This window comes from Amblyomma americanum, chromosome 8, assembly GCF_052857255.1.
Source record: "Amblyomma americanum isolate KBUSLIRL-KWMA chromosome 8, ASM5285725v1, whole genome shotgun sequence".
In the NCBI taxonomy this organism is placed as follows: Eukaryota; Metazoa; Arthropoda; class Arachnida; order Ixodida; family Ixodidae; genus Amblyomma; species Amblyomma americanum.
In genome coordinates, this window is record NC_135504.1 from 127,104,026 (window position 1) to 127,122,505 (window position 18,480).

Consider the following 18,480-nt stretch of genomic DNA (forward strand, 5'->3'; position numbering starts at 1 on the left):
AGCACGATTAATGAGAAAACCCTATCAGCATTCTTTGAATCCCTGAAGTCCTCCACAGGAGCCCTGTCAGCTAGAACTTTCATGACAGATGATGCATCCGAATACTTCAAGGCCTGGTCAACAGTCATGGGCCCACCTCAACATCGACTACTCTGCACATGGCATGTGGACAAAAACTGGAAGCGAAGGATTTCTGAGAAGATAAAAGGAAAAGAACTCGCAGTAGATGTTTACCATGCTGTTCGTACACTGCTAGAGTGCCCAAAAAAAGACGAAGTGGCTGAGCTTCTCGAGTCATTTCTTGCCAACAAAGATCCCAGGCTTCAGGAGTTTATTCAGTACTTCAGAGGAAATTATGCTCACCGCCTGGAGATGTGGGCCTACAGTTTTCGAACTGGACTTGGCATCAACACAAACATGTATCTTGAAAGGATGCACAGGACTTTAAAGCATAGTTTCCTGGAAGGTAAGAAGAATCATCGTGTTGACAGGCTCATCACTGCACTGATGGACATGACATACGAGTCTTTGATGAAGAGGGTACAACACATTGTGAAAGCAAAGAGAACGAGCAAGATGAGCCGGATCGAGAAGAACCACAGATCTGCTGTGGCAATTACTACGCCTGCCAAGAGGAATGAAGATGGAACATGGACTGTGCAATCCCAGTCCACAAGAGGCCTCACATACAGGATTTCAAAAGAGAAAGGTAGTGCCTGCTGCCCTCTGAAGTGCAGCGAGTGCATGGTGTGTGTGCATAGCTATTCATGTGATTGTGAGGAGCACCGAATGAGCTTGACGATCTGCAAACACATTCACTGTGTGGTCATCGCTGGCGCACCTGAAGGAAGAGATCAGAAGATCCTGAAAGCTACTGAAGCAGTGTCATCCAATTCAAAGGCAAGCGAGGCTTTCCACATTTTGGAAAGTGTTCAAACAGCAGAAGCCTCTACAAGCATGACAAAATCTGACTTGGTCTTGGCCAAGATGGAATTGCTCAAAGAGTATGTCGCAGAGCAAGAAATTCCTCAAGAAGTGCACAACAAGGCCAGCAAGCTTTTGGACCCTGTACTGAAGATTTATGAAGGCACTAAGAAGCAAGAAATGCCCCACACATCAAGGGAGCCTGCAAACAAGAAAATCGAACACCAAGTCAGGTTTCATTCCACTAAGAAGCAGAGGCTGTCCAGCTCAGGTACAAGTTTTTCAAAGCCAACTGAGCTTCAGAAGGAGAACATAAAAAAGCAAATCCTTAACAGCAATGATGAGGCAACTGTTATAATAACATCTCCAGGACACAACTACATATGAAAGATGAGATCGACTCTATGGCCCTCTCTTCTGGTTTACAACCCGTCTACAAGTTCATCTGTGTACTTATAGACCTCGCCTATGAGGTGTGCAGCTGTCTCGAACCAGATGGATGGTGTGTGCGTTAGAGCGCGAGAGGCACCTCCATACTGGCCATATATGCTGCAGGTAAGTATATTTTCCTTTCAGCAGCAGCTTTGTGGTACCAGTAGGATGGTGTGTGCGTTAGAGCGCGAGAGGCACCTCCATACTGGCCATATATGCTGCAGGTAAGTATATTTTCCTTTCAGCTCAGTGTGTTGCACACTTAAACAACTGAAGCGAAACCTACAGCACAATGGTTTCTCTGCATCTGGCTTAGCCAGACCATTTTTTTCTCTCGGCAGAACCTGACTGCTAGAGAGCGCGTCTCCCAGGTGGCGGATAGGGAGGCTCTTACCAAGCACCTGAAGTGTGCAGCTTGCAAAAGGCACAATAAGTTTGATTAAATGAGGGAACCTTCTGGCATGGTGTGTCTTATAAGTACAGAGTGCTCGGTAAGAGTGGTGCGTGCACCCGCGGACCAACAGGGGTTTCACTGCCTTGACACATTCCCCACCTGTACATGCTTCTTTTTCCTCAGGTCCATGGCTACACATTGCTGGCAATTCACAAAGTTGCTGTTAGGGTGCAACTTGATGCAGACATTTTCTGAACAACTCTGCTAAGTGGCACATGGTACTATTATGCGCTGTCAAATAAGAGTTCGGTGTGTGCAGAGCTAAAAGCGACGACTGTTCTAATTTGCGCTGTTGTGATTGTCTTTCAGGTGACAAACAACCAAAGAGACGTGAAGACAACATTGATGGCCTTTCATGATTGTACTGAAGATGTCATTAGCATCAGTTATTGAAATACTTGGAAGATCGCAACTTATACTATGCCTTACCTTTCCTTCAGATTCTAGTATATTGCAATCTGCCTGTCATAGCACAGAAATAAACCTATATTTATTTTGTTCCTGCAACTACGTTGTCGTCCAATCTCTTTGCAGGTACATGCATCCAGAGATTTGAATTCATTACCAGCATTGTCTGGCGTGCAGTGCAGAAATAAACAAAGCTGCAACACTTTTTAAAGATGCATTGTCACCACAAGCAATCGTAAATTATTTTTCCAATAAAAACAATCTATACATTGTAGATTGTTTACATATTTTCTTAAGCACCCACATAAATTAAAGTAGATAAACTGAGGTGTGACAACTGAACAGATGTGTGAATTGAGATATAGTTAAGTGAGTGCACAAAATAGACAAAGGGACCACAATAACACTGTTCATAACACTGCTCAAAATGCTATACTGTTGCAGTACTGTAGAATCTGCAGAAAGGGCCACACAGCATTTCACTGAGTTAATAGGTAAGATAGATTAGCCTGAATTCATAGTGACAGTCATTAGAACAGCTGCATGGCAAACTCTTTAAGAATGCATCCAAGTCATCAGAGCCTTTTTTTATTAAATAATTATTGCATTAGCACTGCACAAATATTTACTGTTTACATTACAATAGACTACATTGGTAACAATAGCTTGGATTATCATCTCCTGATATGCGTATACAGTTGAGCTTAAAGTGGTATAGACACAAAATTTTTGCTTACATCTTCTTTGAAATGATGCATCAAACATTAGTATAGACGGGTCATCACTTGACATTTGCCTACGGCCGCTAAATAATTTGTAACAATGTCACTAATTAGGTTACATTGTTCACGATACAAAATGTGTGATGCATGTTCTAGGTTTGGGCTAGGATTAGTGTAATGTATGCAAGTCATTTTTCATTTACAGGAGCTTATTCTAGATGTTCAAAAAAGCCCAGGAAGGTGTTAGCAGAACACACAGTTATTCTTTTGATTCCATGACAGGTATGACTTAAGATGAACACCAAGATATTTATATCTTGTGATAAGCACGCTAATAGCTGTTATCTGGAAACTATCTGGAGGATATTCGGGTACTCTGTGAATGATGAATTCAGCATTAGAGACATTAAGGAGCAAGAAATTGTTTCATCGAGATGTGACCTTTAATATTAGCAGTCCATATGAGCAATCACACTGAGGTAAATCAAAGCATCATCAGTGAATAATCTAGTCATGCAGACAATCTTATATTACGTGTCGATCAACGACTGGTTCCATGTGATGAGTATAGGGTAAACTGTGCTTGATGACCTGCTTCAATTCGAACTTCCTCCCCCATGAAAAGTAATGCTGATATTCATATGCCCATACACACGCCCATGCCAATATTCATATGCCCATACACAGAGTGTTTAGCGTGGGAGAGTTGAGATGCAAATATGCAGCAGTATGCAGGCCTCCATTACATTTCTGCTACAAAACAGCTCGAATGAGTTCTGCACCAATTGCGTGAATTAATTATCAACTCTTGCAGGAGAAAATATACAATTTAGATTTCAACAACATATATCATACAAATGCTCACACTGAATTCGAAAATTTTGCTGAGGCTCTTGAGTCTGCCATATCGAAATGCACATTATGCACTACCCGTAGGTACGAACAATTCTTTGTGCCTGTGGATGAATCAGAACATACTTGAGGCTATACAAGAGAAGGATCAATGGTATCGTAAGTGGAAACGTCAAAAAGAAAACATTTGTTATTCAAACAAGTTCAGATCCTCCAGAAACTATGGAGTGGCATTAATACAGATGAGAAAGAAAGAATACAACTGTATGCTAATACAGAAAGCAGAAGGAAACTCCTGAAAAATGTGGGATGTGGGAAATAGCGTAATCGGTAGACAGTTAAAACAGCGCGTAGTTCCTGAACACATTGATGAAAACACAGTTGATAGGTTTGATAATTCCTTCACAAACATTGGCCCTGAGTTTGTAGCTCATATCCCTAATCTACCATGCTCTGTTAATGACCCTTGTGTTCATGACACCTTCTTACCGCAAGCTGTTGCCGATTGTGACATCACAGCAATCAAGAAAACTCGTTGCAAACAAGGCAACCAGACATGACGGGATTACTTTGAGAGCATTAAAGAGAACATCCACCAACTTGCTCCACTCCTATCAATAATAATGGATCATGCAGTTTACGAAGGTATTTATGCAAATATTTTGAGGATCGCTGCAGCTATACCAGTTCACAAACAAGGATAGTAATGATTCAGGCAGTTACCGTCCAATCTCGGTTTTGAGTATCATTAACACTGTGTTCGAAAAACTTGTCGGAAAGCAACTAAATTACTACTTGGAGAGAACTAGAATCATATCTCACTGTCAACAAGGCTTCAGAAATAACAGGTCTACATCTACAGCAGTAATGGCATTGTCTCAAGAGTTATGTTCATCTTTGCATAATTATGAAATGTCTGCAGCCTTGTTCCTAGACTTAAAGAAAGCATTTGATACTGTTAATCATAACATTTTAATTCACAAGCTAATGAAATATCTGCAGCCTTGTTCCTAGACTTAAAGAAAGCATTTGATACTGTTAATCATAACATTTTAATTCACAAGCTAGAGCACTATGGTTTTAGGGATTCCACTCTTGATTTCTTTACAAGCTACATTACTAACAGAAAACAATTTTTCCACATAAAACACTTAAAATCATCTCGACAGCCTGTGTGTGCTGGAGTGCCTCCAGGGGTCAGTCTTAGGCCCTGTGCTGTTGAGTGTTGCTTGCTAATACTTTGTTCACTGATCATTTATAACCAAGTTTCATGTTGGCATCTTCTGTTGCTGTAATAACAAATGTGTACATTGGGCCTATACTAGCTTCGGCTATTGACCCAGCAGTTTTTGCAAACGTTTTGTAGTATCTGAAGTTAAAAGAAAGTACATGCTCTGAATTAAGCATCTGTGATCACGACCACTGGTAGAGCCGGATCAAACAAGTGCATTACGTCACAAGTTGAAAGTAGTTACTTCACTTCATGAAAGCTTTGAACTGCCTCAGAGTCCCAAGCGAAAGCAACGTAGTGTCACAAGAGCCTGCGCAGAGGCTCAACAACACCTGCATAGTGAGACCACAATTGGGACCACTTGTTAAAACCACTTGTTTTGAGGTGGCACCACTTGAAAACAAGTGGGACCATTTGGAATCCCACTTCATATTTGGAATCATTGTCTATAAAGTGGGGACATTTGGAATCCCACTTCATAGACACCTCGAATTGCCATGAACTACTTAAGCGCACACTCCAAGGGAATGTTGAAAATCCGCTGCAGCACGAAGAGGCTCATGACTGAAAAAATGCAGATGCAGGAACCATTGGAAGCAAGCTGTTGTCAATGCACAGTGTTTAGAGTAAATGGTACCACAGGCACACAAAGCGCAGATTTTGTTTAAAAAATCGGCCGTCTTGTTAGCATCAATGCCGCAGTGTCCAGGTATCCAGTGAAAGCGCATTTCTTTAACATGTAGTGGAATGAAAAATCTTAGAGAATGGCCCAGAAGAGCGTCCTTCGAGCCTTCGAGTGAGTCAGGACAGAAAGGCTGTCAGCAAGTATAATGACATCAGTAACGATGCAAGAGACCTTATCTATAGGGCCAACTGAACCCCTAGAAAATGAACAGCGAATATAGGTGTATAATCAGGGGCCCGAAACGAATAACTGCAATCTAGAGCCAATAGCTGCCTATAGGCGACTTCATGCAAACATTTAAAGCGAAAGCCTTTAATGGCTCTCGTTATCCATCCGTCCGCGAAATCTGTCACACTATGACGTCATCAATGGTATAATAATTGATATAACCCATATAGTCTTAGCAATTAAGAAGTAATTGGTGATTAGAAATTGCGCATTAGTTTGTAATTACACATTAATTTGTGAAGTAAATTAATAGCTCAACACGAAACGTTAAAAATAAAAATAAATAACAATTTTAAAGAAACAAAAATAAAAAGGAAAAATTAACTTATGTGACAATGCAGTTTCAGAAGCGAAAAATTAAAAATAATTAAATAAAAATTAAAAGAAGCAGCCACAGTGGGCGCAGAAAGGCTTTCGCCTCGCGCACTTTACATCGCCAAAGTGACCACTGAATTTAAAAAAAAAGTGCCTCTTCGTACAAGCGATTAATCGCCTTTTCCCGGTTCGCCCTGCACCTTCGAGCAACAATTCCATCCTATGAAGTTGTCCGACGCAACGCCAGAAACGAGCTGATCACGAACAACAGTGTTCACGGAATTGTCGAAGTCGCAGTTCTACGCAGGTTCGCGTAACTGAGCAATGTAAACCTGCAGCTGACAGGCTCGCCAGGCTTCTGTAAACATATCTTGAACCGCGGTAGCGTTCCGTCGTGGCTGAGGACAGACGGTTGCAAGTGCTGAGCGCGGTTTGAAACGTATCTTCGCCTTTCGTAACTTCACTTATGGCGAATTCCACTGCTGGATCTGAAGTGAGGCGCTCGAATCGCAAAAGAGCGCCCCAAACCGCCTCGGAGCAGATCCGCCACTGGTCGGCGTATCAACCTTGTGAGCTCCGTTGGAACGGAGTTGCTCCAATCGACCAGCGGAATTCGCGCGGTCGGTCCAGGTCGACCAGTTGAACTCGAATTCGTCGTCGCGGAGCAAGAAAAGCTGCTCCAGCACGACCAGTGGAAATCGCCATTAATTTAGGTCCCTGCTCCTTCATTTTGCGCTCGTGGCAGGAGGCGTTAATTGCGGAACGACGCTGACCTTCGACGCCGCGCGACTGCAAAGGCATGGCTTTGCGCCGGGTTGCAGCAAACTCAGGCCAGACGCCTCCTGAAAGTAGGTAGAAAACAGTGCCTTCCACTGGTTCCATGGTACTGGTGACTGGCCCGGTGTTTCTAGGAATGTACGAGGGGGCGTAAGATCCCGTGCAACTCATAGGTTTACCTCGTCGACACGTTGTTGTATTGTAGATGCAAGATCGAACGACACATCGGAGCGAGCGATGTCATGATGACGCGAAGTTTCCGCCGAACCCCCCCCCCCCCTCTACTTTTCTTGCGTCACGTATACGTGGTGTCAAGAGACATGCATGTGACTGAAACTCTGAAGAAGCGAAACTGAAAGTAAGACAACCGAAACTGAAAATAAGAGAAGAGAAACTGAAACTGCCGCACAGTTCATTGCCTGATGGACACATGCAGTATCACGTATTATTTAACGTCTTCATAAAACCGCTGTTTGTTCTTCTATAGGATTAGCAGCATTAGTATATGTTTGCTATTAATGACACCCAGGTAATGAACATGATTTACCAACTTAAGTAGTGTTGGTTCTGGTGTAACGCACGAATAATTTATAGACATGCCTTTGTGTATACGCCAGAAATGAAATTGTGAAGCAAGCCTTGAAACTGCCTGTGCATTTCTCATAAAAAAAAAGAAAAACATTATCTTGTTTTCAAAGCATGCGTGTCATCTATATCAGATGTGACTAATGTTGAGCTATAACTTTAAATGGCTCATGCTGGCTGCCATCAAAAATCACTTTTTTTTATTCAACAAACCTCATAACTCATTTCTGTCACGAAAGCAACGAAATGCTTCACTTATATCTCATTGCTTTGGTGCAGTCATGGTTCATTATGCAATGTAAAATCTGATTCACGAATATTTTTGTTACTTGTTGCACGATACGTTTGTTCCTGAAATTCAGCACATCCACCAGTATTGCGTTCCCGCGCGGCTTTCTTTTTTTTAACTGAGTACAGGTGAATAGCCACCGGATTCTTGGCTGATCGCCCAGTGTAGGTATGTGCCATCTTTTGATAGGCTAACAACATCAACAAAATTCGTCTTTCACTTCCAATCATGTGTGCTGCGGTATACTTTTTCTTCGACTTTGTATTGATTCCATCCGTAGTAGGCATGGGAGGCATTGGCCACGCTATCAGCTTCCGCAAGTTAGGTTCACGCAGAATTTGTTAGCTCCGCTTCAAGTTGATCTGATCTCCTTGCAACGAGTTGCTGAAGAAAACGGGTGGACGGGGCAGTGCGGGAAGAAGAGTCGTCGAAGGAAGACATTTGTAATGTTTCTTGAATATAGCCAAAGTTTCTGTTACCGTTATTCAGTTTTTGTCCCCCTGTGATTTATCAGCTATTATTCGAACCCCCAAAGTTTAAAGTTCAAAGTAGTAGCATTACTTTTAAATTCAGAAGAAGCTACTAAACATTACAATTGGGATATATTCGCAGGATCTGGCTTGGAGCTATTCTGTTTGTATCCCTGATTATACTCCTATATTCTTCGTAGAGTTTTTGGTTATTTTGGCTCTTCTCTTAATTCCCAGGCATGTAGCTTGAGTTCTCATTCTTGCAGACTGCCTTTCAGTTCTAGTCTCCAAAATTCCGGAAAATCGTTATTGAATTGGTCGCTTAGGTTTTATGTTCCGTGCACAGTGCGTGAGATCCACTTGGTCTGAGTACCTGCCTATTCGGGTGTTTATTTTAACGAGGTGGCTGATTTATTGGCAAGGTCAGCTCTCAGCGCTCCTGTAATCTTTCCTGTCCTTCACCTCATTATGTTGGAAACTTCACGTTTCCAGCGGTTCCAACATATTTCAGCCAGCTTGAGTGATCCGTTGCTCAATACCGTGGATTTTCACCACTTAAATTACCCATGGAATGTCCAGTGGTGTAAATCAAGGCGTTGCGAGGTGTCAGTGACGCTTCTGCGATGCAAAATCCCTCACTTAAATTTATACTTGCGCCGATGCGGGTTCGCTGCGACAAACCTTTGTGTCTCATGTGGGCAAGTTGAAACAATAGGTCATTTTCTCCTCTCTCGCCGGCGGTTCGCAGTTCAAGGAAAGCAGTATTTGGAGGTCCCTCTTTCGAGGTTAGGACTCCCTCTGTCTCTTCCAGTTCTTCTCTCGTTCGGTGCGAGCGCCAAGGAATTCCCGTTAAGCAGTGTTTGTGGCTACCTTCATGATTACATAAGTGCGACTGATCGGTCACCTTGTCAGCTGCATACAAAATTCTGTTGCATGTCTAAAATGCTTGATTCTATTCTCGGTAATTCATATTTCTTAAATTTTATTGAATTTTCTAATTTTTATCCTGATTCAGTCTTCTACGCCGCCGCCTCACGTCTTTTTTTTCCCCCGTGCAAATATTTCATTGGCAATCTCCACTGTACCTTGGCAAATCCCCCCGCGTGGGTATGTGCCATATATATTTACTGACGTGAAGAAGAGTGTGGGCTACAAACACTGTCTGTACTTGTGCTCTTCCTTTTATTTGTTGTCTGTTTGCATTGTAAGGCATTAATAGGTAGAAAGGCATGCACGTAATGGGCATTCTCTGTACGCATGAATGCGGAAGATGGTCATGGTTGTCCAAGCATTGCCATCAAAGCAACGGGACCTTCAAGAAACAGCTAGGATATGGTTGTGACCCCTCACATGCTGTGATGCTCACACAATTTGAAAATGTTGCAAGTTACAGCAGTCCCGTGGTTATATTGCTGCAAAACAATTAAGCTAGCCCATTCATGCGGAAATATTTTTAGAGGCTGCCAAAAAGGAACATGTCAAAAAGTTACAGGTCCTGTTTCATTGTGTTTGAAATGAGGCTTAAGATTAAATTAATGTTACAAATACGCGCTGAAGAAATGAAACGATTAAACTCTCATGTGAAGGAAATACAAAAGGGTATATTTACGAAAACTTATTTACAAGCTAAAATAGCATCGCACACACACTCTCACGGGTTCCTTGTCGTCTGTCACTTGACTGAGTCGCCTCCAAGCGCTGCAGTTTACCGCGCACCTGCAGTGCACCGGAAGCGCACACACACACAAACACACACACTCTCACCCGCACACGTGCATGGGTCCACTTGAAAGGAGACGCCGCACGGCTCTCCGGTTCGTACTTCTGGCAGCGGCGGCATTTCCCGCGGCCCTAACGACCACACCAATAAGCTAACGAAGCGGGCGCCCATCGGTCCGTTCGCAGAACGGAGGGTGCCGCCAAGGACGCCCTCCCTCACCGAAAGCACACATGCGGGCACAAAAGAACGCTCGCTGCGCAGAACGACACTCGCAGAGAAACACATGTATATGAGAAATGGCCCCTTCTTACAAATGATGGTGGTAAACGAAATGAACAAGCAACTGCTGTGCAATCCATGCACTGTCATGCAGTACTTACACAATCACAGTCCAGTGACTGCAGAGCGGTCTGCAACCAGTAACTTGCAAAAAAACTATACTATGCAGCGAGCTTGTTTGCACGGTATTTGTTACATTTATCGAACGATCACATGAAATTGGTATGGCTATTTCTACACAGTGCATTTCCTAAAGATTCCTTTCTGCCATACTGTACTTTTTACCCAAAATGCTTCTTACAGAGTCATAAATTGTTACGTACGCGTATAAAGATGTTTGTAGCAGGTGTGTGAGCGTGAACAAAAAAAAACTTTTTATTTTCCTTAATTCTTCAGTATTCCTGATTATGACGACATATGGGCATTTATAAGTTAGTACAATTTTTTTCACGCATCACAATTAACTGATGCACCGATGTGTTTGGTACACATTCATCTTCAGACATTTCATGTCTGTTTGGTCAAAAAAATACGAAATAATAGTTGACTGCATTAGTTTTGACTAGCATCACACAGCATGCTCTTGAAATTCCTCTAGCTGTTGTACAGAAGTCTGTAATTGGCTTCATTGCATAGCTTCATACTTGAACCATTTAAACTCTGCAAACTGTTCTTTTTACCGCACATGGCGACATGGCATGCGAAGCCGCGTGGGAACGGGCGAGGAGGATTCGGAGGTACAGCTGCAACTTCGCTGGAATCCAAAGACAGCTAGGCACTTGTCACGGTTAATTTCGGAAAGGCGGCTATGCCCCAGTAAAGTTGCGTAAGGTCTTTCCTTGCAGACCTTACTAAGTCCCTTGACTTCGCACCAGAAATGCTCACCGCCCGAGACGGTTACTTGGTTGGATGACCAAAGGCTTCTTGGCACCAAAGGTGCTCCGTCAGAGACGATATTGCGACTTTGCAGAATGCAGGTATTTCAGGGGAGTATAACTTGACTGTATTTACACAAATATTTACATTGCAAGCAGATTGATACACATGAAAGACAAGTTAAAAGTGGCAAAAAGGTTAGAAAGGTTAAACAGCAGAAAAGTGGAACTGGCTACCACTAGGGGAGGCCCCTACTCGGCATAGCCGAAGATGCATCACATCAGACCGTAGCCCAGAACCCTTTTCCATGGCTCCGGGCCCTGGTTTTAAAGACCTAAAGGCCCGGCCCATCCCTTGCGTCACCCAATCACAATATACCACATGATTGGTTCATGAGCCGCGTGGCACGCCTTCAAGTTTCAGCAAATTTCCAAATCTGCTCTCAAAAATATATAGCATGAAAAAACATCAAAACTACTATGAGCAATTGAATTCCGAGAATGGACCCTCGGAATCATTGGCCCACCAGGTTTGCATGCCGTGCCCCCTACATCCACAGCATTGCGGGACTCTCTCCCCAGGTAGTACCGAACATTAGAATAGTGTTATAAAAATGTTATCCAAGTTGCAGTAACGTTACATGTTTCATTGTAATACGTTAAAAATTAACATATAACGTGTGTTATGCAGAAAACTCTATTTTAACGCTCTAAAGAAGCGTTTTAATATAGTCTTCAACAAAAATGTAACATTATTGCAACGTTTCGGTGCTACCTGGGTCCCTCAGGAGAAGGCAAGCAAATACCACCCGGCGTCGTGTCCGCATGTGCACTCGGTTAGCTCTCCTCTCGGAAGGAAAGCAAACACAAGTGCGGTTGGTTTCGTCTTTCTCGGGAGACGAAAGCACCAACGCTTCGCGCGCGCACACGTGCGACTGATTTTCGCTGACGATCGGCCGCTCCCGCTGTATTCAATTAGCTGTGTCGCCAGATCGTCTGTCGCGAGGCGCTTTCGCTGTGCCCGCATGACCGCTTGTCTTGACCTTCCAGGGGAATTGCGCGTTGCTCGCGCGCGGCTTAGCCCGAAGCCGGTAAATCGGCTGGCCACCGCCACATCTGGACCTGGGTTGACTCAAATTGGTCTCAGCCGCGCGCCGCGTCTTGTTCGGTTCGGGCGCGAACAATACGCGAGATTCAAAGCGCTCGGCCGTCTCTGTCTCTATGGGGGGGCACTTGACCCCAAGGGCGCTCCTTTTCAACACCACCCCGCCGTCGCCCGCCTCCGATTGAACAGGCGGGGGGTGGTTCAAAGGGGAGCTGCCGCGGAGAGGCCGGGCAGCTCGTCCTAATGACAGCGCAGAACATGCGTCACTGACAGCCCCCTTCCTTTCGCCGTCTTGTCCATCGTGCGTCGCGCCGAGCCCGACAAAGAAAAGGCCGTCACCCCCCCCCCCCCTTCCCCTTCTGAATCGGGGGGCGGGGGGGCGGAAATTCCGCAAATAGTTTCCCAGAGGCATCCCAGAGATAAACAAAGGCGCACTGGAGCTGGGTATGTGTCATGTTTAACTGCGCAAAGAAACGAAGACAGAGAACAAGAAGGCACGACACGAGCGCAGACTATCAACCGATTTTTTATTCAAGGAAAAAAGGCCTATATATGCATCTTCATCCCGCGAAAAACATGCTAAAAAACCCGAAAGCGCAAACCCTATCACACACCATCTTGGCACATGTAACGTGATGCCACTGATCACAACCTAAAAGCAATCTCCGCATCGTCAGAGACAAGATACAAAACAAACAGCGAACTCACAGGCACACTCCTGCCAAGCTAGCGCTCCACACCGCCTGCTTGCGCTAAAGAAACTGCGCAAAAAAGGCATCGCCCCATCAATGAGGCCTACAGATGGTGATGCTACACAGTCATCTGATTCCTTCTTGATCTGGTACGCTTCCACCAACTCCCTGCAAACCTGATCCCTGTGTTTAAACAAGACGCTGGTCTTGTTCAATCGTGGGAAGCAATCTTTGCACTCTTTGCAGTGCAAGGCGAGATTAGAGGAAGGTTCGCCCTTCAACGACCTGCGATGCTCTGCTAACATCTCGTTAATACATCGACCCGTCTGGCCGATGTACTTCTTCCCACACGAGAGGGGGACTTCGTATACGACTCCAGTCTTACACTCTGTGAGCCTGGTTTTCTGTCTGTGCGCTATCGAGCACTCAGCTCCAGCACGATTGCTCTCAGGCTCGAGCTTCTTTCGCACAGCACTACAACTCCTTGAAAGCTTATTCTTTGCCATGAAAATCACGTCCGCCCCGTATCTCGCCCCAACTTTTTTGAGCCGGTGTGAAATTCCATTCCCTGAACGTTCAGGACAATCATATCCGAGCGCAACACTTGGCAGCATGTTGTGTCGGGATTTCTACGGCGACATTTGAGCTCACTCAAGCTTTCGGATCCTTTCTTGGTGAACAATTCCGCAAGTGTGGTTAAGTACCTGTCTGGGCTGGATAAGAAAAAGTACTCTACCTTCAGCATCGATGTGGAGGACTTATTTTATTCGCTACCCCATGCTCAGCTCATGAAGAGAGTGAAAGACTGCATTGTAAAAGACAATGACGAGTTGGTGTTCGTGGCGGGGTGCGGGGGTTTCCATAGAAAGTTTCCTGGAGCTGCTATCATTTTACCTAGAGTCAACCGTTGTTGGGCGGGGCGAAAAGGTGTACGTCCAAAAATCGGGTGTGTGCATCGGCTCCCGTGTGGCACCCGTTTTGAGCGATATTTACTTGAGCAGGATGGATCAAGAACTGGCACAAAATCTTGCTGACCTCGCGCTAAAAGTGTTTCGTTACGTCGATGATTTTTTAATCATTCTTAAGTCGAACTCTCCCAGGGCAGTTCCGGACGTCGTCAAAATCTTCAAAGATACAGTAGTGGCCTGAGATTCACCTTCGAACTACCCAGCTCAGCTACCCTACAGTTTTTAGACCGACCGCAGCGGTGGCCAAGTGGTTGAGCATCCGCCTCGCATGCGGGAGGTGCGGGGCTCGATCCCCAGTGCCGCCGGGTACCCACCGGGGATACAATGGGTACAAGCTTTTCCCTGGTCTGGTGCTCGGCTTATTTAGGGTGAAATGCTTGGGAAATGGGTCTTTGACCCCACCTTGAGAAAAAGAAAATACTTTGTGTCAAGGCGTATTTGGCCATAGATGCCCTTGCGCCATAAAAAAAAAAGTTTTTATACCTCAGGATCCATTATCTAGAGAGCAGGGTCTGTTGGGAATATCACCCTAGGACAAAAAAAAACCTCTCTTGAACGTCAGTTAGGGGCATTCCACACTCGTCAAGGCGGGTATAGCGACTTCATGCTTAAAAGAGCTCTTGGGAAATCCTGTACACACAGAGCGGAGGCTAGCTTCCTGGGGCAGGTAGAGAGGCTGAAAGAAGCCGGGTATCCTGATCTGAGTTGGCTCAGATCTCCGAAAGGATCCTGTTCAAAGGAGGGAGGCCCATGCTAGTAAAAAAGAGGACGGTGGACGTATACAAGTGGTGGGCATTCCATACATCCATTGAATTTCACACCGGCTCAAAAAAATTGGGGCGAGATACGGGGCGGACGTGATTTTCACGGCAATTAATAAGCTTGCAAGGAATGTTATCGGCGGTCGCACGTGCATGACAACCCTTTCGACATGCGTGACGATGCCCACCGAAGGCATTTCAGGCTGTCGAAGGGACTTGTACGCTGGCTAAGCGAAGAGCGCGGAACATGCGTCACCGACAGCCCCCTTCCTTTCGCCGTCTTGTTCATCGTGCGTCGCGCCGAGCCCGACAAAGAGGAGGCCGTCACCCCCCCCCCCCTTCCCTCCTGAATGGGGGGGGGGGCGGAGATTCCGCAAATAGTTTCCCAGAGGCATCCTGTTTTTTTTTTTTTCATTGGGTCAAGGAAGGTGGCCCAAGCAGCGTGAGGCAACGTTCTCTGTTCATTCTAGAGAAGCAAGCTTACACTGCAAAATTAAACCTAGTCTTTCTCTTCCAAATGCAATTAACTAGGAGTCCTGTCCAAAACCATTTCAGGTTGTTATGTGGGCACCCCCAACCTTTTTTATTTCCGTGTAACTCCAGCACTTCTTCACCTTTGTCATTGTAGCCGCTATTGTTCAAGTACCATGCAACATCTTGTTATTAGCACTTGCTAATTCATGCCTTCTGCAGGGTTTAAAGGACCTTTTTAATTGGAAATGAGAGCATGTGCACAGGGTGGAAAGCGCGTGATCTGCCAGGAAACACTAAAGCGGCCCCGAGAAGGGATCTTTATTAAGGATGACAGCCATCTTGGGCCTCTCCACTTGGCAACGACGACAAAGCGTGTGCGGTCCCTATGGTTAGGCCCCAGCTGTGGAAGCCATCCTCGGACACGACCATGACCTTCGACATCTGATGTTTTTATTTAAAAACACAGGGACCAAAGTCGTGCTGTATGCAGTGCAATCGCCATGTGGTTCTATAATCATCCACCTAGCCCGGCTCTTTGGACGGATTCAGGAAACGACTGAAAAGAACAAAAGTAACGAGCAAACAAAGGTGCGCTGCATAAAAGTTAGAACGTAAAGAGACGAAGGCACGCTGCGCTAATGCTGTAGCGAGGTCTAACATGTAAAATTTCGCGGCTGGCGTCGATTTCTACAAAGCGCGAGTAGTGCCTACGGAAATAAACAAAGGCGCACTGGAGATGGGTAAGTCTGTATACAAGCACGAGTTTTTGTCTCTACCAGCGATTTACTAGCTCACACCGCGCGATTTTGATGTCTGGCGTCGATTTCGACAGAGAGGGAATACGGGCACGAAACGGGACGCTCGCGATCTGCCAGGAAACAATGAGGTGGCCCTAAAAAGGGCCGTTTGCCGGAGCACTTCAACCGCGACCTGCAGCGGCGTGGCGGCGCGGTGAGCAGTAGGCCCAGCAGTGGTCCGTCTTGTGCCCTTTGGCTCCGCACCGACGTACGACACCGGTGCACGAAGTACACCTCTCCTGGTCTTGCCCTTGAAGCCGACGCTATCCCTGGTCCGTACATCTTGACGAGGGCCGCGACGATAATCTTTGACATCTGGTCGATGCCCCGGTCTCTCGCCACGTGATATCGGTCTGCGGCAAACAAGGACAGCATCGGTTTGCCAGAAGCATCCAGGAAACGATGCTGCAAAAAAAGTTACGTTACAAGCGCCGCAATTTGGTGAGTTCTGCTCGAGAAAACTTGCGAAAATGTTGTTCAACCCTTACCTCGGGGTTGAGAATGTGCACGCCCGACAAGCGCTTCAGCGTGGCTGACAGACGGCGGTTCAGCTGGCGACGCCGGCGGTCCTCAAATTGCGCCTTACGTGGCTCATCGAAATGGCGTGGCAAGACTTTGAAGACCAGCACGACACTGGCCACGTTCTCCTGCAGCAGCAAAACGAGGTCCTGGAATGCGCAAGACATGTAGGTAAGCGGTACAGCACTTCATGAAGCGAAATTTGAGATAAAATGCCTACCTTTATGTGGCTGGAAGCGAAATTTGAGATAAAATGCGTACCTTTATGTGGCTGGCGATTTCTCGCGGGTCATCTCCTCTGTCGAGATCGTTGCCGCCAACATATAGGACCACAAAATCGGCGCGCCGAAAGCATGTCTCGGGAATTATTTCAGCTAGGCTGATTGCGTCGTGGCCGCTAAAGCTGAAAGTGCATGTTCTCACTACCGGCGAAGGCCGCAAGCGAGAACTGCACAAAAATTTCAGCTGGCTGTCGCCGACGAGCACACCACGCAAAAAAGCCATAGCTGGACAGCTCCCGAAACAAGCGCTGCTGCCGAGCCCCACGAACCGAATGCCATGCTGCGCGGCGGCCGGCCAGCCGGCCCTAGCGATTCCCTAGGCACTCTAGGGACAGGCCGAGAGAGGCGCGGCGACCCCACATCCGGTTGAGAATGAGGGCGAAGCGAAAAAACGTCACGCAGACACGCATCCCACCGACCAATCGGCGTTTCCAGCCCACCTGCACCCAAACGCTTCAGCTGTTATACCCCCGCTAGTCACGTGGTTCAACAGCGGCGAGGCTGCGAGCGAGCACAGCTGCGGCGCTTCTGCCCAGCGAGTCACGTGGTATGACGTCACTTGACAAGCCACCGCTGCGCCGGCTAAGGGGCAAACGCGCACCAATGTTGACCTTTGATAATTGTGGTGCGGCGTTGTAGAGCAAGTTCGCTCTAAAATGCTATAGTACAGAGTATTCCTTCCGATTAACAAATAAGCTATGGCCTGATTCATCAGTTAGAGAATTGGTTTATTTCTCGTGACGACACGCTTTTAGGAGTTTCGTGAAAAGGGATTCATCCACTAATGCGTCTACGATTGCTCCGTATGTACAGTCTTTGTGAAAAATACACAGCCCAATGGGTTTGCTTCTAAGCCCTTGAAGCGGGACTCTAATACCCCTGTCACAATAGCAAATTTAATGTCATTCCAATCGAATGTCATTCGATGCCTCGAATGTCATTCGGTGTCTTTCGGTGCTACACGGTAAAAAATGATGCCATTCGAAGATGATGGCAGTGACGATCAGTGAAAAAAAAAAAATAGTACAATTCAAACACATGAACGCGCATAAAATATGTTACAAATTGTTGTGTACAGTTTTAAGAGCGGGTGAGAACATTTCTGTGCAATTTTATAAGCTTAAAATATTATTTCTGGCCATTCTGCGGCACTTCAGCCATCAAAAGCGAAGCCAAGTACAAAGTCAACCCCAAGTCCGAAAAATGTAAACAAACAAAATGGCTGACACGGTGGCGCGCGGCGACGCGTGGAGCGAGGAAATGACTTCTGAAAGGTGAAGTGCTCAGTGACATCTTTAAGTACTTTCGAGCTAAACGAACATGTAACGCCAATCAGCAAGAAACTCGCAACCCAAAATGATCGGCGGTCGCGGGAAAGGCCCTGCTTCACGGTCGACTGCTGCGGTTGGCTGCTGCTGGGACCGAGAGTAATAGCCATCCACGACAGCTACAAGTGTGAAGAAGTTCGCACCAAAATTAACATTTTTCAGCAGAACTAAATAAATAAGATTTCTAACTTTGACAGTGCGCACACGATTTTTTCGCGTCGCTTGTTTCTGATGCGCGTATGGTGTCCAGAGTACACATTCGGTTCGACATCGAATGCGAATGAGTTTTGTGAACTCATTCGATAGCGA

The 18,480-nt window shown here is 45.8% G+C and overlaps 1 protein-coding gene and 1 long non-coding RNA gene across 2 annotated transcripts; one reads left to right on the forward strand and one right to left on the reverse strand.

Moving 5' to 3' along the window:
- The first annotated feature begins 1,921 nt into the window (after window positions 1-1,921).
- Window positions 1,922-2,317, forward strand: LOC144102073 (uncharacterized). The gene is made up of 2 exons (XR_013308166.1): window positions 1,922-2,028; window positions 2,120-2,317. It is a non-coding gene; the product is annotated as an uncharacterized LOC144102073 (long non-coding RNA).
- Window positions 2,318-15,768: 13,451 nt separating this feature from the next.
- Window positions 15,769-17,264, reverse strand: LOC144100693 (uncharacterized). The gene is made up of 3 exons (XM_077633545.1): window positions 16,824-17,264; window positions 16,532-16,711; window positions 15,769-16,448 (listed from the first exon to the last, which is right to left on the reverse strand). Exons 1-3 carry the CDS (start codon window positions 17,064-17,066, stop codon window positions 16,038-16,040), a joined length of 834 nt encoding a protein of 277 aa, XP_077489671.1. The 5' UTR covers window positions 17,067-17,264; the 3' UTR covers window positions 15,769-16,037.
- Window positions 17,265-18,480: the final 1,216 nt, after the last annotated feature.